Source organism: Trichosurus vulpecula, chromosome 4, assembly GCF_011100635.1.
Source record: "Trichosurus vulpecula isolate mTriVul1 chromosome 4, mTriVul1.pri, whole genome shotgun sequence".
In the NCBI taxonomy this organism is placed as follows: domain Eukaryota; kingdom Metazoa; phylum Chordata; class Mammalia; order Diprotodontia; family Phalangeridae; genus Trichosurus; species Trichosurus vulpecula.
Genome location: NC_050576.1, coordinates 280,580,633 through 280,603,923, shown reverse-complemented (window position 1 = coordinate 280,603,923; position 23,291 = coordinate 280,580,633). Strand labels below are relative to the sequence as shown.

Genomic DNA, 23,291 nt, shown 5'->3' with positions numbered 1-23,291 from the left:
GTTTCTCCCAAAGTAACGCAAATAATAAATAGAGTCGGAATTAGAAGTCAGGTTTTCTAAAGATCTGTTTTTCTCACCATGTCAAGTTGTGTTTCAAAAGGACAACCTTGTGGGTTGGACGGGGCAGGAGGAATGGTACTTTCTGTTGGATAAGAAATGAATAAAGTTTTATTTATTGGCTAAAGATGAGGCACAAACGGGAGGGGGGTTATTTACACGTTATGTGGCGGTAGGGGGCACAAAAGGGAGGGTCCTCTGCAGTGGGAAGGGGGAAAGGGGTGTGTTTGGGGGATTGTGGGAATTGAAGGCCCCCCTAGCAATAACTAAGACTGATGTGCCAGGGGGGAGTGGGGCTTGTGTGCCAGGCTGGGGCGGCGGGGGGGATGGCGGGGCCTGGGAGCGTGCAGGCGGGGAGCTGGTTCTGCCCGCGTGGTGTGAGTCACGACCCCACTCTCGCTCTCATTGTAACGGGCCCGAGGCTCAGCTGAGCTGCTGCGCCGGGCGGGGACTGAGGAGGTGGAGCCGCGGGGCTGCGGGTGCGGGGCTGCGGGTGCGGGCTGCGGGCTCGGGCGCCTGCGTCTGTCTGCCAAGTGCTGCCCGATCAGCCCAGCTTGTCTCGGTCTCCGTCAGAGGTGGCACGGGCGCCCAGAGGCCCCGAAGCGGAGCGTGGGAGGGAAGGAGATGGGAAGCTCCCGGCCCCCGCCGATGGCTCCGGAGCCCCGAGGTACCGCTGTGGGGGGCGGGAGGAGGGAGGAGGAGGAGCGGGGGCGAGGGGACCGGATGCGGGGCGTGGCGGGAAGATGGGGGTGGGGGGGGTCTCCAGGCCAGGGTCCGAATCTAAGCCCGAGCCTGGTCTAGAAGGGAACGGATTGCGGAAGGGGGGGACATAGCAGAAGGTCACGGGGATGGGCGGAGGGCACCCCGGCTTCCTTGGGCGGGGGCGGGGGCCCTGCGAGCATCGAGAGATGGGGGCAGGGAAGGGATGTGGAAGGAGTGCAGATGTGTGGGGTTTTGGTGGGGTGGGGTGGGGTGGGAGGCGGTGGAGGAAGCAGTGCGGACCTAGAGATAATTCTTTGACCCTGCAGGGGGTGGGAATGGTGCACTTGTCCTGATCCTCTTTTCTTCACCTCCCTTCAATCCTTAGACCTCCCCACTTAGATCCTGTACCACTTCAGTGACAGAGACCGACAGGGACCCACCCACAAGTCCAAACCGATGGCTAACGGATTGATTCCACCCCCTGGGGGCGCCTCTCCTCTACCCCAGGTGAAGGAGTTTGTCACAGATGTGTGTCTATTGGCCTTTGGGAGAGGAAGAGACTGGGGCTGGGGAGTGGGGGAGGTAATCAAAGGGGTAATCCTTTGAGAGGGGAGGAAGAGCCTCCATGGGATGGGATGTTTTAGAGAACTCGGGGTTCAGAGAGCTGAAAATGGAAGGAACTGGCTTTTAGGTCAGTTCTGAGGAAGGCTGACTAAGGTCTGGGGCTCTGACTCAGGGGTAGATGCAGGATCCAGGCCTTGAGTGTCTTCCAGGTGTGTCCAGATCAGGATACTTAGGAGGAGGGTATCTGGGATCTGTAGGTCCGGGTGCCATTGAAGGAGCCGCCCCTGAGCCCTGATGGAGATGAAGAGGATGATGACTTGGGAAAGACCTTGGCTGTAAGCAGGTTTGGGGACCTGATCAGCAAACCTCCTGCCTGGGACCCAGAAAAACCAAGCCGAAGCTACAACGAGAGAGACTTTGAGTGTGCGTAGCCCTAGGAACCCTAGCCTGTTATCATCATCATTACCATCATCATCACTGTTATCACAATCATCAGCATCACAGTCACCATGTAATCCCAGCCACTTAATGCCATTATTTGCTGGCTAGTGTGCTGACTACTATGTGGTGGTGATCCACACTGCTTCACTCCCATTCTCCACTGCAGGAGCTCTAGACATGGGCACTTAAAGTCTTAGTAGAAAGATGTAGCCCTACATTCCTCCTCTTTATCTGCCCCCTTCTCTTCCCCATTTTTCTTAGTCTTGCCATCTCCCTCTCCTCTCCTCTCCTCTCTTCTCCTCTCTTCTCCTCTCCTCCTCTGTCTTCATATACCCATCCCTCCTCTTCAGCTCCTCACTGGTTCTCACTCTCTCCATCCCGATTCCTGTTTTCTCTATACTTTTCTTCTCCCCACCTGTCCTCCTGACTTGTTTAATCCTTATCAGGTCATAGGGACCTGGACACAACTGAAGGGGGAATGGGAAAGATTGTGGGGAGATCTCTTGTCTTGAACTAGAGGGACTTGGGAGGAGGGTCCTAGGAACTGTGGCTAAGGTAAGGTGTTGGGAGTGGGAGTTGCTCTTCTAGGGCAGGGGCCTGAGGCCAACTTTCCCTACAATCTCAGTTCACCGTCACACATCCCACCACACACACCACCCGCTGTCAACTCGACTGCCTCCCCCCCACAAGTTTCGTCAGCTACCCACCACCTCTGCCCGTCGGGCCAGGACAAAGAAGAAGAAGGAGAAAACCTCTGCTCCGCCTTCTGAAGGCACCCCTCCCATCCAGGAGGAGGGGGGAGCTGGGGCAGAGGAGGAAGAAGAGGAGGAGGAGGAAGAGGAAGAAGGGGAGTCTGAGGCAGAAACACTGGATCAGGAACCCTTGCCTTCAGGATCCCCAAGCAGAGCCAAGGTAAGAGTGACTTTCTTGGGAGTTGAGGTGAAGATGGATTGTCGAGGTGATAATATGCTGGGCAGGGTTGGATGGACAGTGCAGTAGGTGTCATAATGGCTGAATGGCCAGGGGAGGGGTGGGAGGGAGTAAGTGTTTAGGGGACAGAGGGAAACTGACGGGTATAGCTTTGGGCCTGAGTGGGCAGTCAGAGTAGGGAACACAGCTCTAAGGCTTCATCCTGTTGACCCCCAGTTCTCCATTGGGACTGATGACGATGACACTGTGGGCATTCCACGGAAAAGTCTCTCCACAAAGTTCTTGTCTCAGCCTGACTCTGAACACTCCAGCAGGTATTCGTCACTAACTCGGCCACTTCCTCAGGGACTGGACCCTTCCCCAGAACTACAGAGTGACCAGGCCAAGGATATGCCACACTTCCATAGCCCACCTTGGAGAGAGGTCCTTTCCTGGAGGGTTGGGAGTGGTAACAGAGGCACAAGGTCCTCTTTTCTAGCCCTGCTCCCTGCCCGGCTGTACAACTTCCCATCCCCAACGTCCCCTGTCCTCCAAATTCTCTAAGTCTTAGAGCCTGGGTCCCTGGAGAAGCCCTTGGCATCAATCCTCAAATTGTGATCTACAATATTGAATAAATGAAGCAACAAGGAGTATTGAACTGAGAGGAGAGAGGAGAAAAGAGGAAAAAGGAGGGGAAGGGGTAGAGTGGGATGGGAAAGGAATAGAAAAGAGGGGGAGAGGGAAAGGAGGAGGAAAATAGAATTGAATGACAGGAGAAGAAGGTATGGAGAGAGGAGAGGAGACTGGTGAGGATGATGATGAGGGGGCCGGAAAGAGGGGTGAGAAGGGCTAGGGAAGAGTGCTAGCTCCTCTTCTCACCTTCCTTCCTTGACCTTTAGGAGAAGCTTTCCTTCCCCAATATAAGTGGCCACCAAGTGGCTGATGCCTTTTGAGCCTGCCTTGTAGGTTGACTGGAAAGAGACCAAGGGCTCTCCCATCAGCACAGGGTAGAGTTCCATTCCAGGCTCTTGTAAGAGTCTGAATTCTCCCGAGACATGTGGCAGCCTTTCCCAGAGAGTGCAGGTGAGGGAAGCAGGGGCCTCGTCACCACCCCAGCTCCCTGCCCCAGCTGTACTCTCCTCCCAGTCCCCCTGTTCCCCGGCCCTGGACCCCTCGAGGCATGGATGAGAAGGCCAGGCCATGGAGTCCATCAGCAGGTTATGACCTGCGGGAGCGCCTGCGTCCCGGCAGTGCTTTGGAAACCCCAGGCAGCCTGGAACAGCAGGTGCCCACCGATGAGGCTGAGGCCCAGATGCTTGGCTCTGCTGACCTGGATGACATGAAGAGTGAGTGGAAGGCCCCTCCTGGGCCTCATCCCTTAGACTTATGCAGGTGGGCCCTGCTGGGCTTGGAGTCAGGAAAGCTTGGGTTCCCATCTTAAGCATTTATGAGCTGTGTGACCCTGCAAAAGTCACTTAACCTCTCTCAGCCTCAGTTTCTTTATTTGGAAAATGGGGAAAATAATAGCATCCACTTAATAGAGTCTTGAGGCTCTATTGAGATAACGTAGGTACGATGTTCTGCTAACCTTAAAGTGTTCCATAAGCCTGAGCTCTCATTAAGATACTTCGCTTCCCTTTAGTTTTCTCACCTGTAAAACAGCAACGATGATACTTAGTTCATAGGGTGCTTGTGATGATTATGGTGATGATTTGCAGATCTTCGGGAGCTTTGTAAATGCCTGTTTGTATTATTCTGAGGTATTGCTCCGTTTTACACACTGCCCTTCATCTTCTGTTGCCCTCTCTTTCTACCCTATTTACCCTTTTCTCTCCTCTCCCTTTCTCTCCTTGGGCCTTTGCACATTCTCTCTTTATTATCAGTAGGCTGCTTTCTGTACCACCTGTCATCACCCATGAAGCTCCATGCCCTGGGCAAGGGCCCCACTGACCACACCCTCCCCTCTCCTCCCTCCCTCTCACAACCACGATGTGTAGGCGGGGTGCAAGGGGGGGCTGCTGCTGCTGCTTTGAGCACAGACACGTCATGGAAAGTAGCCAGGGCCTGAGGACAGGGGCAGGAACAATCCGTCCGATGGCAGCAGCAGGATGGAAGAGGGGGGGGTGGGTATGGAAGGGCGTGTTTAAAGGGCCCAGGTGGGGGCTGCTGGCACTAGGGAGCAGTGCTGGGAGCTGGGGGGACATTGGGTTCAGAGGACCTACTGTGATCTACCTTGTTCTCCCCTCTTCCTCCTCCCCCCACCCCAACCTCAGTTGTGGACCCTGACTGTGACGACTTGGTGCCAGACAGGGTGGGCATGTGGTCATAGCACTAAGCTGTGCCCAGTCACAAGGGGGCAATGGCAAGTGTGCCGGAGGAGGCAGAACAGAAAGGAGTTTTGAACACTAGGACTGAGGCTAGCCTGGGCCCTCGGGGGGCTCTGGACTCCCCGCTTCAAGAATATCAGGCGTCAGAGGGCTTTGAGACATTTGTGTTGGAGTTTGAGGATTATGATCTGTGGGAGTTGATTCGGGGCCATCTGAGTCCCCTGGCCGGGGGATTAGCTTGTGAGTTGCCATTCTCTTCTCTTCTTGGTTACAAGTTTAGCGGGGGAAAGCTTGGGGGATAGGTGGGGAATGGGCATGTGGTAAGGGACGAGGTCAGTTATAGGGAACTAGAGATCCCATGATACGGTCAAGGGGGACTGAGGCTGAAGGTCATTTGTGGATCTCAGATGGGTCAGCAGGGATGTGAATCCAGCATATGGATGCACAGAGGCAAGTCTGTAGAATTAGACTCTGCTAGACTCAGGGTGTTCCTTCAGCCTGTGTTAGAGGCTTGGGGGCTACTGTGAATTTCTTGGGCAGGGTAACTAGAGTGGACTTGGCTGTGCTTCCAACGATCTGATTCCTTGACCTTTCTTGATTCAACAACTACACGTTTTTCCCCCTAGGTCATCGGCTGGAGGACAACCCTGGAGTTCGGAGGCATCTGGTGAAGAAATCCTCCCGGATCCAGGGTGAGAGGAGTAGCTCTAGTCTCGCTCCTATTTCGAGGAGGAAAAAGAAAAAGAAGAAAATGGATCGGAGGCCTCATGAGGTATGGAGAGCTTAGGGTAGATGGGTTTGAAGTTGACCCCTCCCCATTTTTTGTGTCTGGAGGCCCTCATTCTTACCATCAGTTTAGCTCATAAAGCTCTAGGCAACCTGGCCCCAGCCTCTGTTTCCAGCCTCATTGGATATTATTACCCATCCTGTGCTCTCGTGATCCAGACTGGCTTTCTCTCTGTTCTTCACACATAATGCTCCAGCTCTGACTTTTTTCCCTTTTGTTGGCCATCCCCCATGTCTGGATTGCACACCTTTTCCTCACTTACATCTGGTGCCATCCCTCTCTCTTCCTTCAAGCACCACTTGACACATGAGTCTTTTCCTGACGCCCCTCCCCCTCAGCTGCCAGTGCTGATCCTCTCTAATGCCCTTAAATGTAATTTCTGTGTATTTATTCTCGTTAGACCTATTTTGCATATCTTTCTCTGTGTCCCTATCTACTTTGTTTGAGTGTGAGCTCTTGGAGGACAGACTGTTTGGTCCTTTGTCTGTTTATCCACAGCACCTAGCAAGTCTAGCAGACCCCTAATTATTACTTGTGAATTGACTGATTCCCTCCCCTCCCTAAGAATCCTAGATTCTCAGAATTGGAAGGGACCTCAGATCCCATCCAGTCCAAGCCTTCCCTGTGTAGGAATCCTGTCCTCAACAAAGCCAACAAATGACTGGACTTTGTCTGAAGACCTTTATTGAGGGGGAAAGCTCTTCCTTTCCCAATATCTTCTCCTCAAGGCAGCATTTAGCACAGTGCCTGGCACATAGTAGGTGCTTAATGAATATTTATTGACTCTCAACTGACAGTCCATTCTGCATTTCGATGGCGCCAATTGTTTGCTTTATTTCAAGACCCATTATTTTTTCTTTTTGTGACTTCTTCCTCTTGCCAAGATTCTATTTATCATGCTTTTCTCCCCATATTCAATCTCTATGGTGCTGACCTCGATGGGTCTTCTCTCAACTCTAGTCCCTACTCTCTTCATGGGACCATTGAAGTCGAGCTGGAAGGGAACTCAGAGGCCACCTTGCTCAATCTTTTCATTTTTCAGATGAGGAAACCAAGGCCCAGCAACTTGCCCAAGGTCACCAGAGTAGTGAGCGTCAGCGATGGCATTTAGATCCAATCTTTGACTTCTGAGCTGGTATTCTTTCTAAGAGGCCATGTCACCACCTTCTCTTTCCTTCCCCAGGTGTTTGTGGAACTAAATGAGCTCGTGCTGGACAAGGCCCAGGAGCCTCAATGGCGTGAAACTGCTCGCTGGATCAAGTTTGAGGAGGACGTGGAGGAGGAGACAGAGCGCTGGGGGAAGCCCCATGTGGCTTCGCTGTCTTTCCGTAGCCTTCTGGAGCTGAGGAGAACCATCGCCCGTGGTAGGAGCTCTTCTGGCACCATGTTGGGCACCCTACTCTCGTTCTCCTCAATACTTTCCATTCCCCCATTTGTTCTCCTCGTGGCCTAGCCTGTCATCCTGACTCATTGGTCACCAACACTGGAGGGCTTCTGGGAGGAGATAGATGATGGGTCCCTGGCTGGACTGATACTTGAATTCTAGAATCATCCATTTAGAACTGGAAAGGACCTCAGCAGTCATCCAGATAAAGACTATGAGGCCTAGACAGGTCAAGTAGTTTGTCCATAGTCACATGATCACCAGCAGAGCTGGGATTTGAACTCAGGTCCTCCTTCTCTAGAACTAGTCCCATTTCCATTACAACATGGCATTCCTGGGGCCTGGGATTAACTTGGGAGCAGTTGTGTGGGCCATGGAACAATTATTGTAGCTCTTCTTCCTAATAATAACACCACTTCCACACATTTCCATCATGCTCCATGGTTTTCAAGTTGACTTCTTTATATATATATATGTATATATATATATATTTTTTCCCTCCCACATAGCAAACACTGCTTGATTAATTGAATTCAGGGGGAACTGAGCAGGTTTGATTTTTATTCCCATTTTACAGCTGAAGAAACTGAGACTTAGAGATTAAATGAGCCAATAGATGTTAAATAACTCATTGAGGGCAAAACAAGAATTAGAGTTCATGTCTTCCATCGTCTAACCAAACGCTCCAATGAGAGGAGCACCATGGCTATGGGACTGTGACCAGGGTCACAGGATCACTGCCATGATGGAAGCAGTCTGGGGTGGGAGGTGAAGTGACCTTTTGTAAAATTGTATAGCACTGTATTATATTTATGTTTGGTTCTGTACCCTCTCTTCCCTCTCCATGCTCCTCTCCAGCCCAGGCTATACCCTTTACATTCCTTCTTTCCTCTATCAAAAATTCTCTCTTAGGAAAGAGTTAGATAAATGTAATCCTATCAAGGTGGTGCACTGATGGACTAGGGGTGGGTTGAAGTCTTTTCTCTGCTATGTACAGTCTGTGTGACCCTGGCTGAGTTACTTAAATTCCCTAGGCCTCGGTTTCCTCATCTGTAAAAATGGAGGGGCTGGATGTGACAGTTTGAAATCTGTGATGCTAAGAAATACAGCATAATGTTTGACCTTCCTCAGGGAGGATTTCCATTTTGACTAGGGTTAAAGCTTTCATCAAGGGAAGGAAGGAAATTCAAATGCTGACTTCAGCCAGTGGGTAGAGACTTATTTTAGGGACAGGATTATCTTCCTAGTATCCTTAGGTTTTGTCCTTGTGTAAGGCTGGCTGGTCCTTTCTCTTGAGCTGCATCTGTCCTATGGCCATGATTGTAGTTCCTGCTATACTGTAGAACAGAAGCTAGCTAGACTTTCAAGTACCTGACTCAGTGGGACTATGGGTGTCTTTAGGGATGAGAGGGTGAAGAACCCAGCTCTAGATGTCTAGTGTCTTCTGAGGGTAAAGGGCTAGGACTGGTAAGTAGGATATTTCTGAGCCCTTCCCCATCAGCATTCATGCTCCCCTTCCAGTATCCTTCTTGCCTGACCATTTTTCTTCTCAGGGGCCACCCTCCTGGACCTAGAGCAGACCACCCTGCCTGGTATCGCACACCTTGTGGTGGAAACAATGATTGTCTCAGACCAAATCCGTCCTGAGGACCGAGCAAATGTACTGCGCACTCTGTTATTAAAACACAGGTACCAAAGACATGTGTGTGTCATGGGAAGGGCAGGCAAGCAACCTGGTGGGAATGGGGTGGGTAATAGACAAGGAGAAAGGAAGGAATCTTATGGGATCTAACTTTCTGGGTTCTCTTCCTGCCTCTTGGTCAGCCACCCTAATGATGACAAAGAGGGAAGCTTTTTCCCCCGAAATCCCTCAAGCTCCAGTGTGAACTCCACGATGGGGAATCATCACCCAACTCCAGGCCATGTTTCTGACAGTGCTGTCCCTGCTATGGAGGATGACATCAGTGAACCAGTTCCACTCTGGCCCCATGATCCCGACAGCAGAGAGGTTAGTGGGTCCCCTTCCACCTCTGACCTTTGGTGGAGTCAGAGACAAACACAGGGATCTTCGATTTGGTTTGAATGAATTCAAGTGTTAATTCAAATCATATTATATGGAAGATATAATACTTTCTACTTGGGTAGATGAGGTAAGCCATGAAATGGTTAGATGATAAAATGAGATAGCTTGTGATTGTCAGAATGAGAGATGTGGAATCAGACATGCTGAAAAGTCTTCCTTTTAGTTATCACAGCATGTTTGAAAATTGGCTGAGAGCCTAAAGATCCTTCACACGGAGTATCTCAGGCATTTCAGGTGCATCACCAGGTTGGCCCACAGGGTGATGAATTTTTCAGCCTCAGCAATTCTTGAAAGCCATCTGTTAAAGTGAAAGAGAGGCAGTGCTGTGTACCAGTGAGGGACCACCCCCCACCAACAAAGTCACAGGTTCTTGAAGAGGACATTGAAGTCCAGAAAGGTTAAGGGACTGCCTGAGTCTGTGTGACTACAAAATGGCAGAACTATGGGCAGATAGCTTTCCTTTCCATAGCCCCTTCACGTGTGCAATTTGCTTTCCCCACAACGATTCCCTTAAATCAAGAGTTCTTTTCTGTTTTCCAAGTGAAGAAGCTAGATGAGTCTCAGAGAATTAAGATGACTGGCCTCAGATCACATTGCTAGTTAATGGCAGAGGTTCGACTCGGACCCAGATTTTCTGATGCCTAGTCCTGTGCTCTTCCTGTTATGCCATGTGGTTGTTCCTTCTCTCAGCCTGCATCCTGAATAGCAGGATTGTTCAATTTCAAACTTGAAGAGACATTACTGGTTATTTGATCCAATGCCCTAATTTAAAAAAATAACACAAAAAACCCCTCACGTGGGAGGTTTTAGAGTCGACCACACTCACTCATATCCTAAATGGGATGCCCACCCTTCAGCCTGCTACTTGACTAGTTACCAAAGATATTCTTGTCATCCTGGGTTCTAAGGTAATCCAAGGATATGCTTTCTTTTTTCTTTTTTAATTTTCTTTTTTTTAATTAATAAAATTGTAACCCTTTTCTCATTAGTTAGCTGGTCACCTCAGAGCTTTCAATTTAGTTTATTAAATATTTTTTCATTTAATAAACTGGAGAAACATCTTTTCCTGAGAACAGTTGCTTATCTCTCTGTATCAAAATATCTAACATCCTAGGCTTCAACAAACATCATTTACTGGGCCTATACAATTTATTAACAGAATTAATAAATAATGCCATGAAGATATGAATATTTATTTGCAATATTTTAAGTTCAAGAAAGGTCACTGCTCTAGTTACTTCTAACAATCCCTTTAACTCTTGACTTTTTCAACTCCATCATTTTATAGAGTAAGAGACTGAAGCCTAGAGAAACTCAATGATCTGGGATTTGAATTCAGGCCTTTTTCTGAATCCAGTACTCTCTTTCATCTATGCCACAGGGTACAGCCAATCAGTCAATCAGGAGACATTTGTTAAATACCTGCTATGTGCCAGGCATTCTGCTAGACACTGGGGATGCAGATACAAAGAATGAAACAGTCTGTAGTCTTCCTCCACTGGGGAGTTCCTTGACCTGGGGAAGGGGTTAAGAGACTTAATTGGATGTCATGATCCTTGGTTTGGGTCCCAGCTGCCATCTCAGCTCTGTATCCTCAGAAGTCCCTGCATATCCCTGGAGGAGATGGACACAAAGGGAAAAGCCTGAAGCTGCTGGAGAAGATCCCTGAGGATGCTGAAGCCACAATTGTGCTTGTTGGTAAGATGTGTTACGGAATGCTGGGAGCTGGAGGAGGGGCTACAATTCCTGCATTCTCTCCAAGACTTTGGCTTTCTAGTTCTACTACTGAGGGTGCCCCCCTTTCCTCCCCAGCCCTGTGCCATGGCCCAAGCTGGTGGCTTCATCTTTGAACTTAAACTGTCAGTCCTGATCTCCTTTATCTACTCTGATCTCTCTCTCTCTCTTATACTTTAGCCCAGTTCTCCACTCCCTCTTCCTTCCCAGGGCAATACCTTCTGTTCTTGAGTCTTTGTCTCTTCTTCATATTTCTCCTATGCTCAGCATCCCATGCTCCATAAGCTGCCTTTCTCCCTGCTCCCTAGGCTCTGTCCCTTTTTTGGAACAGCCTGCTTCAGCTTTTGTCCGGCTGAATGAGGCTGTGCTCCTGGAATCCGTCCTTGAGGTTCCCATCCCTGTCCGTTTCATCTTTGTGATGCTGGGACCGAGAGAGAGCGGCACTGACTACCACGAGCTGGGCCGCTCCTTCGCCACTCTTATGTCCGACAAGGTCAGGCCCTTCTCCCAAACCCTTCTTGGATCCAAGCTCCCCTGAGCCCTTCCAGATAGAGGTGGGTTTACACCAGAGGTTTCAAACACATGGTCTGCACCATATGGTCCACAAAACTCCCAAATTCATGATCCAGATTAAAATGTAATTGGGCAATAGTCAACAAAATAAAGAAAAATACAATAAAACATGATTAATGTTAATACATAGTTTTCTAAGTCAATATGTGGCCTGCAGGGATACTTAGGTGTGGTTTAGTTGCAGGGATGGGGAACCTGCAGGCTTGAGGCCACATGTGGCCTTCTAGGTCCTTGAGTGCAGCCTTTTTTTTTTTTGAGGAGGGAAGGCAGGGCAGTTGGGTTAAGTGACTTGCCCAAGGTCACACAGCTAGTAATTGTGTCAAGTGTCAGGTCCTCCTGACTCCAGGGCTGGTGCTCTACAGTAAATCCTTTTATTAAGGGGATTTGTTCTGTGAAGTTTGGATTCAGCCAAAGGGCCACACTTGAGGATCTCAAGGGCCACATGTGGCCTCAAGGCTGTAGGTTCCCCATCACTGGTTTAGTGGTTTTCATTTCTCTTTAAGTTTGACCCACTGGTTTATAAGATGCCAAGAAGGGCACTCATTCTCCAAGGGCCAAGGTTTTAGGGGGTGCCAAAGTTCAATTGTTCGTTAAATTATGACTCGTCCTTGTCAGACCCCTTGGTCTCTCATCCTTGATTTCTCCCAGCCCCTTTTCATCCCTATGATGCCCTTGGTGTGTTCCGTTGGAGGCTGGCTCCCTATGAGTGATGCTTTGGGCATGGATGGATGGGCTGGCTGTTAGAGGCTCTATCCCGCTGCCTCAGGTTCCTGGCTCTTCTGTTCCAAAGATATTTCACGAGGCTGCGTATGAGGCAGATGACCGGCAGGATCTGCTGGGCGCCATCAGTGAGTTCCTGGATGGCAGCATTGTGATCCCACCATCGGATGTGGAAAGCCGCGATCTGCTGCGGTCAGTGTCTGCCTTCCAGCGGGAGCTGCTCAGGAAGCGGAATGAGCGGGAGAGCACGACCCTGTTGCCCCCCCGGGGTGTGTACAGTGCGCCAAGAAAAGGTCAGAGTCTGGGCCCAGACTGTCACGTCCCAATCCCCAGGTACTGTCCTTTGAAGACCCTAACTCTGCGGGTGCTTTGCCCTAAGAGCTCCCAGCTGCAGTGATGAATATGATCCCAGGAACTGTAAGATTTTGAGCTTAGAGACCATCAAATTAAACCCCTTCATTTGACAGGATGATGCCTAGAGAGATAAAGTGGAGTGTGTGTGTGTGTGTGTGTGTGTGTGTGTGTGTGTGTGTGTATTGTCTAATAGGGACCAGACAGGATTTGAACCCAATTTCTGGTTACAAATCCAGTGTTGTTTCTTCTATCCCTTGATCTATCTCACTATGCCCTGCCCCATGCTGTCAGTGCTGGCACCAGGGTGGGCACCTTGGTGGGGCTTGTGATCTCTTGACTGCTTTGTCCCTTTAGAGATGTCAGTGGAGTTAGGAGGCTCTGATGCGGGCCCCGAGGACGACCCCCTTAAACGGACAGGCTACCTGTTTGGGGGACTTATCCGAGATATGAGGTGCCGGTACCCCCACTATGGCAGTGACCTGACAGATGCGTTGCACTCCCAGTGCTTGGCTGCTGTGCTTTTTATCTACTTTGCAGCCCTGAGCCCAGCTATCACCTTTGGAGGGCTGCTGGGTGAGAGAGGACTGGAGGGCTATGCCCTGGGGGTGGGCAAGGGGTACTGTAAGGCTCATAAATGGGCCCTCCTCTTCTACCACTCTTTGGGGATAAGCCTGAGAAAATGATGGGGAAGAGGGGTGAAGTGGGGGTAAGAAGTCAGGGGTACAAGGGAGCTGGGTGCCTCACTAACCCCCTGCCCAACCCCAGGGGAGAAGACTGAGGGGCTGATGGGTGTGTCAGAGATGATCGTCTCCACTTCCACTATCGGTGTCATCTTCTCCCTGCTGGGTGCCCAGCCGCTGCTTGTGGTGGGCTTCTCAGGGCCATTGCTTGTTTTTGAGGAAGCTTTCTTCAAGGTGATACCCCCATTGTCCCACTATCTCCCCACAATCTGTCTAGTAACCTTTCTGTGCCCCACCCCCTTGGCCACTACCCAGACCTCCCCCTCTCTTGTGCCCTCTTCTAGTCCTTGAAGCCTGCCAGCCTTCCTTCCTTCCTTCCTTCCTTCCTTCCTTCCTTCCTTCCTTCCTTCCTTTCTTTCTTCCTTCCTTCCTCCCTCCCTCCCTCTCTCCCTCTCTCCCTCCCTCCCCTTTCCCTCCTCCCCCAATCCTGCCAGGCACAGACTACCTGAGGGGCCTCATGTGGGTAACCTTGCATCCTCCACATGCCCCCAGTTCTGCCATGCCCAGCAGCTGGAGTACCTCACAGGCCGGGTTTGGGTTGGCTTCTGGCTCGCTGTCTTTGTGATCATACTGGTGGCTGTAGAGGGCAGCTTTCTCGTCCGATACATCTCACCCTTCACCCAGGAGATCTTTGCTGTTCTCATCTCCCTCATTTTCATCTATGAGACTTTCTACAAGCTCTATAAGGTGGAGAGTGGGCAAGGTCTGGCGAAGTGTTGGGGGAGTAATGAGCAAAATGTAGGGAGGGAGGAGGGGTCTGGAAACTGGGAGAAAAAGCATGGCGAGGGGTGGCCTAGGCTTTGGGGTGGTCAGCCAGAGGGCCCAGGAGGAGAGATGGGACCTGTGTCAGGTAGCCCATAGTCTTGGGGGTGCGGTGATACCTGCCTCATACACAAGATACTTATGCAGATACTCCCAGTAAGGATGCAAGATATTTGATGGGAGGTTTCCTGATGGGGACTCACCTTTACACATGTGTAATGACCCATCACTTGACACATTGCCACGTGCAGTTGTTGATGGCTTGCATCACTTCTGCTTGTGGAGGTTTGTGTGGGTGAGAGGGACCCACTCGTCTGCAAAGTTGTATGTTAAGACTTACCTGTGCTAGCATGTGATGGATGTATGTGACATTTTTACTTGCCACAGGTGTTTAAGGAGCATCCCTTACAGACCTCCTACCCTCCTGACTCTGAATGGGAAAGGGCATTAAAGTCTGACCTAGACCTGAATTCAAGTGCACTGCATACCACGGAGGGCACCCCAGAGCCCCGGAACCAGCCCGACACTGCACTGCTTTCCCTCATTCTCATGTTTGGGACTTTCTTTATTGCCTTCTTCCTGCGGAAATTCCGGAACAGTCGCTTTCTCGGGGGACAGGTGGGGGTTGGGCCCAGGTGATTTGGGTCTAGGGGCCAAGGAGGAGGGGGAGAGTCCTTTGTCCAGCAGTGGTAAAAGGGTTAGATTTCCTCAGGTCTTCTCTTTGTGGGTTAGCCTTTAGCTAGCACAATGTCCTCTTCCTCAAAGTGGTAGATGAGGTTTCAGAATATGGATATCATGTATGTTTGGACTCTGGGTTCAGACTCTAGAGAGAAGAGGGTGGGCCTCCTCTGTTTGCCCCCCACTGCTGTTTCTTGCATCTCATCTGTGCTTTCTGCTTTCCCTCCTTCCCTCCTCCCCCCGCATCTTCCCTTCTTCCACAAGGTACGCCGAATTATCGGAGACTTTGGGATCCCAATCTCCATTCTGGTGACAGTTTCCGTGGATTACTTTATCTTTGACACCTATACCCAGGTGAGGAAACATTGTTCTCTTTGTCTCCTTGCTTCCATTCCCAGATCCCTTCCTACCCCAGAGGGCTTTTTTATCTCCAATTTAGTTCAACTCAGCAAACAGTTATTAAGCGCCCTCTGTTTGTAACACATTGTGCTAGGTATCCAAGGTACCTGAAACCAAGTTGGCCATTCTTATTCTTCTAGTGTTAAGGGTGATGAATTACCAGTTATTACTCAGGTATGGTCTGAGTTTAGACTTGCCCAAGAGGGGCTTTATGTAGTCTTCATGTTTCAGAAATAGCTGCTCCTCATTCCCTCCATTCCTGTCTCCTCCCTCCCCTCACCTCCTGCCCAGGTATTTTTTGTCATCCACCAGAGGGGTCAGCCAAGGTCTAGCACTGAGCCAGTCCATGATTTGATCTGTAGCTGAGATCTGTGGAGGTGGGAGAGAGGGTGGAAGGCCAGGTGGATAAGGTGTCACCACAAGAATGATGATGGAAGACTTGAGACCAAAGGAATATTGGGAGAGAAGGAAGGGATTATACCCTCCTTCCAGCTTGGTGTAGAATTCTCAATGGGTTCTTGAAGGGGATCATTGCTCTGATAAGCTTCAAGTAGATGCTTGCACAGAGTATCAGTGAGGGAGGAGTGGGTACTTGGAGAGCCTTGTAACACAAACCTTGCTCCTTCCAACCCCACAGAAACTGATTGTACCCAGTGGGCTCTCGGTGACTTCCCCGGAGAAGCGAGATTGGTTCATCCCACCCCTGGGAATCTCTCAACCCTTCCCACCTTGGATGATGGTGGCAGCAGCTATTCCAGCTGTCCTTGTTCTCATTCTCATCTTCATGGAGACACAGATCACTGCGTGAGGGGGCAGGGAAAGAAGAGGGGTGGAATAGAGGCCTAGAGTTGAAGCAGGGGGCCAGTAAGGGGCATCAAGGGTATGACCATCTGGGTTTGGCTTTAGGGTTTAGAGCCTGGACTCAGTGGTAGAGGGGGGACATACACACACATTTAAAATTTCATTGTGGCTAAGTATCTGTATTCTTGTTTATGTACTACAAATGTCCATGGTTTATCAGTTTAGCTTAGAGTCTTCTCAGATATCATATGTATCATTTGAATTGGCAAGAATTTATCATGCACCACCCCCAGTAAAGATTGTTGTGCATGGTGTTGGGAAAGATACAAAGCTGAGATAAGATATAACTCTTGTCCTTGTGCTCACACTTTGGTGGTGGTGGTGAGGTTGTAGGAGGCATAAATAGCTGTAATCTATGAGTACCTCAGACAGCTCTAAGGGATCTCTATTTGAGGTCCAAAGGGTCACCAACTAAGGGACTGAGGAGGAGCTTCCTGCAAGAGGTGGCATTTGAGTTGGGCTTGAAAGAAAGGGGTTGGGGGACTGTGGTGGCATTCTGGGTGTGGGGAACAGGGAACAAAGACCCAGAGCCGAGAAAGCAGGGAACTGAACAGTCTTAAATAGGAAAATATCATTCTTGGCATCTGAGAAACTAAAACGGAAAATCTAGCTATATTGCAGGGGGCATATTTCTCCCAAATCTTGTCCTGTCCCCTTTATTCTGTCTGTCCCCTTCTCCCCAACCCCTGGCATGGAGTTTACCTTATGCCTTCAACCTCTGGCAGGCTCATTGTCAACCAGAAGGCTCGTGGGCTGCTAAAGGGTTCGGGCTTCCACCTTGACCTGTTGCTGATTGGCTGTCTGGGTGGCCTGTGTGGGCTGTTTGGGCTACCCTGGCTTGCAGCTGCCACCGTTCGATCTATCACCCACATTAATGCACTTACTGTAATGCGCAAGGCCATTGCACCCGGAGAGAAACCCCAGATCCAAGAGGTCAGGGAGCAGCGACTCACAGGATTGCTCACTGCCTGCCTTGTGGGTGAGTTCCTCCCTCCTCAGCACACTCCCCTTCTCCTGCCCGGCCTTTGGCCTCTAAAACCACCTGTAGGAAACCCATCTTGGACTTCTGAACCCATGCCCTGCTATAAGCCCACCTGGCATCCTCCATTCTGCCTCTTAGCACTGCCTATGGATCTCCAAGGTCATTTTCCCAACTCTTTTCCTGACTCCCTCACTCTGTCCCCTAAAATCTGTACAATCACCACATTCTTCCCTGTCCCCTTTGCCAGCCTTCCACCTTTGCCCGTCCCATGTGCATCGTTATGGGGCCGCCCTGAGTGATGAGCGTGGGTCAGTGCCCCTTCCTTTCCTGTAGGCCTGTCCATCGTGATGGGGCCAGTGCTGCGTCAGATCCCACTGGCTGTGCTGTTTGGAATTTTCCTGTACATGGGGGTTACCTCTCTGTCTGGGATACAGCTCTCAGAGCGTGTATTGCTCATGCTGATGTCCTCAAAACACCATCCTGATGAGGCATATGTGACCAAGGTGAGGGATCCTGGGAGGCAGCAGAAGGGATGGGAAGGGAAGTCTGGGCCAGAGATAAAAGAAGAGGTCAGGGGCAAATCAAGCCATCAATCAATTAACAAATACTTGTTAAGCACCTGGTGTGCCCCAGGACCGTGTGCTAAACACTGGAGGTACAGATACAAAAGTGAGGTGGCCTTTGCCCTCAAAGAGATTACATTCTACTAATAGATGTAAGGCACAGGTCTCCCCAAGGTATGCTGTGTAATTGAGATGTGGACTCACCTTGATAGGTGAAGCCCTGATGTCTCTGTCCCTGCTCTGCCTCCCCAAAGGTGAAGACTTGGCGTATGCACCTATTCACCATTATCCAGCTGGGCTGCATCGTATTGCTCTGGGTAATCAAGTCCACATCTGCCTCACTGGCCTTCCCCTTTGTGCTGCTGCTCACGGTACCACTGAGGCATTTCCTGCTGCCTCGAATCTTTGAAGACAGGGAACTTCAGGCGGTGAGAATATGGAGAAACAGGAGCTGACACTGTGTGAGGTTGCAGGGAACCAGGCATCAGAGAGGGGTGTTGGGTGGTATCATCTGGAGGACTGGAGGGATATGTAGGGGAGGGTTGAAAGGTCAAAAAGTTTGGGAGAACTAGAGACAGGGGAAATTGTGGGCAGTGAGAGCCAGGGTAGGGGCAAGAGGAAGCTGTGGATGGTGAGATCAGGGGAGGAGAGCCCCCAATTCTGGCTCTTTCTATTTTCTCCCCTGTCCCCCCACCCTCTAAACAGCTGGACTCTGTAGATGCCGAACCCAACTTTGATGAAGATGGCCAGGACGAGTATGATGAGCTCCACATGCCAGTGTAAAAACTGGAGAGGAGCTCCTTCAGAGACCATCGGGATGAGGGGGAAGCCTAGAGATTCCCTCTAGCCTAGAGAATGGGGTCTGAGCAAGGCCCCAAGACTGCAGCTGATGAGACATCTTGTTGCTCAGAGATGTGCCTGGCACTGTTACCAACCCTCAAAGCAAAGTGACCTTCCTGACTTCCACCCAGGACACTAGTCCTTCACCTCCCGTGCCCCCGTTCCAGCTCTTCATCCCAATTTAGCTTTGACTTCATTACAACTAGATGACGTCTCATCTTCTGTCTGACTTGTTTTCTTTGTTGCATCTTTCCTACATGAGTGATGCTGCTTCCTTCAGACGTTGCTTCCACAGATCCTATCCTTAGGGTGGCTAATGCTGATGAAAGTCCAGAGACAGAGAATCTGAGGGCATGGGCAAGGTCCTAGAGCAGGGGTGGGGAACCCAGGCCTCGAGGCCACGTGTGGCCTTCTAGGTCCTTGGGTGCGGCTTTTGGATTGAGTCCAAGTTTTAGGGAATCTGTGAAATTTGGGCTGTACTTGAGGACCTAGATGGCCACTTGTGGCCTCAAGGCCACAGGTTCCCTACCCCTGGCCTAGAGGTTTTGCATTTAAAGACCTAAGACTGGGCTATATAGGCTGCATTTCTTCCAGTTATTGGCTATACCCACAGCATCAACTCAACACCCTTCTCCCAACCCTCGGCCCTCTCTGAAATCATAATGACCAAACCTTCAGTCAACACAGTTACTAGCTGTGTGACCTTGGGCAAGTCACCTAACCCTAATTGCCCTGCTTTCCTCCCTCCCCCCAAAAAAGTTTAAAATAATGACCAAACCTGTTCTGAGGCTGTTGCCCTGTTCCCCACCCTGACATACAGGGTTTTCCCTAGGAGAGCTATCAAAACCTAGTTCATTCCTACACCTGCCCCTGCCAGAGTGATAAGGCCAAGTTTGTTACTCTAGAACCACCATTTTGCCCCTCTCTCGAAGTCTCCTTCAATGGTCCACTTAAATGGTACCTTGTTTTATACATAGCAGCTTAGGCACTGAGGGTGGTTGATGCTAAAACCTGGTGGCAGTGCCTGAGAACCTTGGTCATGGTAATTAAAACTAGCCATCCCCTAAGGAATGAAATCTGGTAGGGAGAGACATGAGTGTAGTGAGGAGGAGTCAGAGAGTACAGGTGAACCAGCATTCCTCCTCGTACCATCTGTTCTTGGGATTCTGATGATCTCCCCTCTCTTATCTCTGCCTGTCTCTCCCCACTTCCACCATTAGCATTCTCTTGCAAGGCAAGCTGGCTCTTGGCTGCCAGGTCCACCAGCAGAGAGATTGACATACCTGGTCATTGGTAGTCCAACTTGATTTTCCTTTGGCACAGAAAGTCAAATTTTAAAAGGAAAGAATTATTAAAATATTCTTTTTTAAATAAAAAATTTAATTAAGGACAGGCAACTAGAACAAGACTGGGGAGCTGGAGACCTTAGTTCTGTCACTAACTAGCACTGGGACCTTTGCCTTTCTTTCCTCGTATGTAAAACAAGGAGGTTGGACCGGTTGGTCTCCCAGGTGTTTTTCAGTTCTAAGATTCCTTGATTTTAGGATGAAACAAATACCAAAAAAGGAAGAGTACAAATGTGATTAAATTCAGACTTTTATTATTTAATATTAACTGCATGCAAGCCATTGAATGGGGCCACTCTGGGAGATACAGTGACTTAGAGTCTGCCTTCAAGACATTTAGAACCCATTGGGAAGATAGGACAGATATATAAAAAACCACTGAAAAAAGAGAATGTGCTTTAATATAGGAGAGTTACAAAGTGCTTCAGGAGTAGCAAGGAAGGAAAGAATATTTCTGGTGGGACATTGAGTGGGTTCAGGGTATTTCAGGCAGGGGGACCTGTGAATAAAGCAAAGAGATTAATTGAAAGTAGGAAATAGAATTAGAAAAAGGTAGATTGGAACCCCCAGAAGGCCTTGAATGCTAGACCAAGCAGGTTGGACTTTCTTCTGTAGGCAGTAGGAAGCCATTGCCGGTTGGTGGGTAATGGCGTGTCATCTTCCTCGGGCTGGAAGAAAATGTAGATTGGATTAGAAAGGGGTGAGAATGAAAGCAAGAAATCCAGTTAGGAAGCTATTGTGATATTCTCAGAACCTGAACCAGGGAAAAGAAGGGAGAGTATGGATATGAAAAATATCAGATGACAGGAGTGTTAGGTTAGGATGAGAAGGGGTGGTGTGGATACTTCAGGGAAGAGGGGGAAAGGAGTAGATCCCAGAGTGTAGATGGAACCTAAAGTTTCATGTGTGGAAAAGAGGTGGTGTTACCAGGGATAAGGGAAGATGGAAGGAGGAGCCAGGGGAATGTGTGTGTGTGTGTGTGTGTGTGTGTGTGTGTGTGTGTGAAGTTCAATTTTGGATGCTAAATAAAGATGTCAGCTTTAGCCCTGAACGCATTTGAGGTAGCAGCACTTCACTTACAGGTCTGGCTGTAGCTCTCCCAAATCTACCTTTGAACCACACTTCCTTGTCCTGTAGTTTCCACTGGGGGACTCTGGACCCCAAGTTGTTTTGTTGGGAATGGGAAGGCAGTCTCCCTCCCTTCTCTTCCTGAAGGGGGACTGTCAAGCCCAGGCTGGGTCATTGCTTTGGCTGGGGAAACCATGTAGTGAAAATACCGGCTCCTAAGTAGCTGTTCCCAGATGAAAAAGATTTGTTACCTAGGGATATTTAGTAAAGCAGTCAGGTGTTACCTGTGGACATTCAGTTCACCAATTAAGTGATGCTATGAATAGAGAGCTGGGCCTGGAGTCAGGAAGTCCTGAGGTCAAATTTGGCTATAGACACTTAACGGCTTTGTGATTCTGGGCAAATCACTTAACATCTGCCTCAGTTTCCTCAACTGAAATTGAACAATAATATTGAATAATAATTGGATAATAGCATTTACTTGGAAAGGTTGTTGTGAGGATCGATAATATTTGTAAAGAGCATTTAGCACAGTGCTTGGCACACAGCTGTTACAAAAATTCTGTGTGTGTATGTTCCTGAATGAAGCTCTGGGATCCTTAGGGAAATGGCGGGGGGGAGGGAGGTGAAGAGTGAATGAAGACCTACCTGCCTTAACTATTTCTTTCATCCCCCACATTCTTCTTATCCTTTTGTGAGGTGGAGAAGGGAGAGTATCATGAGATATAGAATTGAAAGTGACCCCAGAGATTATCAGGTACAGGAAAGATTTCTGGTTTTGTAGTTAGAAGACGTGAGTTCAAATACTCCTCATTCTTGGTGCCACCTTAGGCACACATAACCTCAGTGGGCCTCAGTTTCCTTGTCTGTAAAGTGTGAGAGTTGGATTAAATAACATTTTTATTGTGCTTTGAAGTTTCCAAAGTGCTTCCTATGTATATACACACACATATACATACACACATTTCCTGTAATGTATGAGATTGTATATAAATGTATACATTATATGTGCACATATGTAGGTATGTATATACACATATGTGAATATATGTATGCACACTGTATATATGTATATGAGATTATAAATATATATGTGTGCCTATGTATAGACATATATTCATATATGTGGACATGCATATATGATGTGGATATATTACATATGTAGATACACATTATATAATACATAATGTGTATACATACATACATACATACATACATACATACATACATACACCTTATATATAATGCGTATGGGATAATATCAAGCCTTGAGAGGCAGGTGCTATTATTAGCCTCATTTTACAGATGAGGAAATTGTTTTTTTTGGGAAACTGGGAAATTGGGAAATAAGGGAGGTTGAGTGACCTGTCCAGAGCTATACAGATAACCTGATATCTAGGGCAGGATTTGAACTCAATTTTTTTCCCAAGTCCATGGTCAGCACTTGGCCATCAATCCACTTAGATGGCCTCTAAGAACCCTTCCAGCTTTAAAATTATGAATTTCTTTGACATATTAATAAGCTGAGGGTCATAGAGGGGGGAAGTGATTGGATTAAGGTCACACAGATAGTAGCAAGTAGGAGAGTTGAGATTGGAACTGAGGCTCAATGCATTCGAAACAATGATATGGGGAAGGATGAATGTTGGCCGGAGACTCGGCCCTTCTCAGGGCTGACAGGGTGTTTGTGGTGCCTGCTTGAGACGTCTCTGGTCGTTTCAGGAAGACCCTGAAGGTAATTGGGGTTGGGGTTAGGAGGTGTGTGCCCATGTGGCTGTCTGGCCTTAGGGCTGACAAGACACCACAGTGGCTAGGTGCCCCCTTGTTTTGGTAGGAGCATCATTTATTGTCCAGGTGTTTTCAGGCAGGGCTTTGGGCTGACAAGATACCACCGTGGATAGGTGCCACTTTGTCTGGGTAGGAGCATCATTTATTGTTCAGGTGCTTCCGGGCAGGGCTCTGGGCTCCATCATTAGCGAGGCAGCTTGGGAGCTGGGTACCCCCTTGTGCCCTTTCTGGCTCAGCCGTGGCATGTCCCCAGACCAGGGACCTGGAGCTCCGTCATCCTTGTTTTGCCCTGAACCACCTTGGGATGCAGGCGCCGTGGAGGTCGGAAATGGGAGCCGGCTTGTGTCACCGTTGCTAGGCAACAAGTGGCCTGGGATTTGTGGAGATGCCTGCGACGGATGCCCCCGCGTGGCCTCGCTCTAAAGCAGCAGGCTCTGCGTGGAGCTGCTAGAGCAGCACCACCATCTAGTGGCCAGACTGCAGATATCCCACTACTAGGGTGGGTTGTAGACGCTTCTTCCACTGGGGCTGGCTTTGCTGCGGACCTCTCCCTTTCTTTCCTTGGCCCTTGGTCTCCTAACAATGGAGAGAAACTGTCTGATGGTTGACTCACACCTTGGGAGAAATGG

At 49.3% G+C, this 23,291-nt stretch overlaps 1 protein-coding gene across 3 annotated transcripts; it reads left to right on the top strand.

The window, feature by feature from the left end:
• Positions 1 to 635: 635 nt before the first annotated feature.
• Positions 636 to 18,677, top strand: SLC4A3 (solute carrier family 4 member 3). 3 transcript variants are annotated; one of them, XM_036755322.1, is made up of 23 exons: positions 636 to 724; positions 1,145 to 1,266; positions 1,581 to 1,746; positions 2,390 to 2,676; positions 2,911 to 3,008; positions 3,820 to 4,019; positions 5,627 to 5,772; positions 6,971 to 7,151; positions 8,725 to 8,860; positions 8,996 to 9,179; positions 10,853 to 10,952; positions 11,297 to 11,481; positions 12,352 to 12,574; positions 12,990 to 13,208; positions 13,401 to 13,549; positions 13,868 to 14,062; positions 14,525 to 14,755; positions 15,080 to 15,169; positions 15,852 to 16,018; positions 16,801 to 17,054; positions 17,391 to 17,560; positions 17,875 to 18,048; positions 18,326 to 18,677. In XM_036755322.1, exons 2-23 carry the CDS (start codon positions 1,216 to 1,218, stop codon positions 18,401 to 18,403), a joined length of 3,684 nt encoding a protein of 1,227 aa, XP_036611217.1. In that variant the 5' UTR covers positions 636 to 724; positions 1,145 to 1,215; the 3' UTR covers positions 18,404 to 18,677. The 3 variants fall into 3 exon arrangements, with proteins under 3 accessions (XP_036611217.1, XP_036611218.1, XP_036611220.1); XM_036755323.1 differs by lacking the exon at positions 12,990 to 13,208; XM_036755325.1 differs by lacking the exons at positions 636 to 724; positions 1,145 to 1,266; positions 1,581 to 1,746; ... (1 more) ...; positions 2,911 to 3,008; positions 3,820 to 4,019 and adding an exon at positions 4,846 to 5,240.
• Positions 18,678 to 23,291: the final 4,614 nt, after the last annotated feature.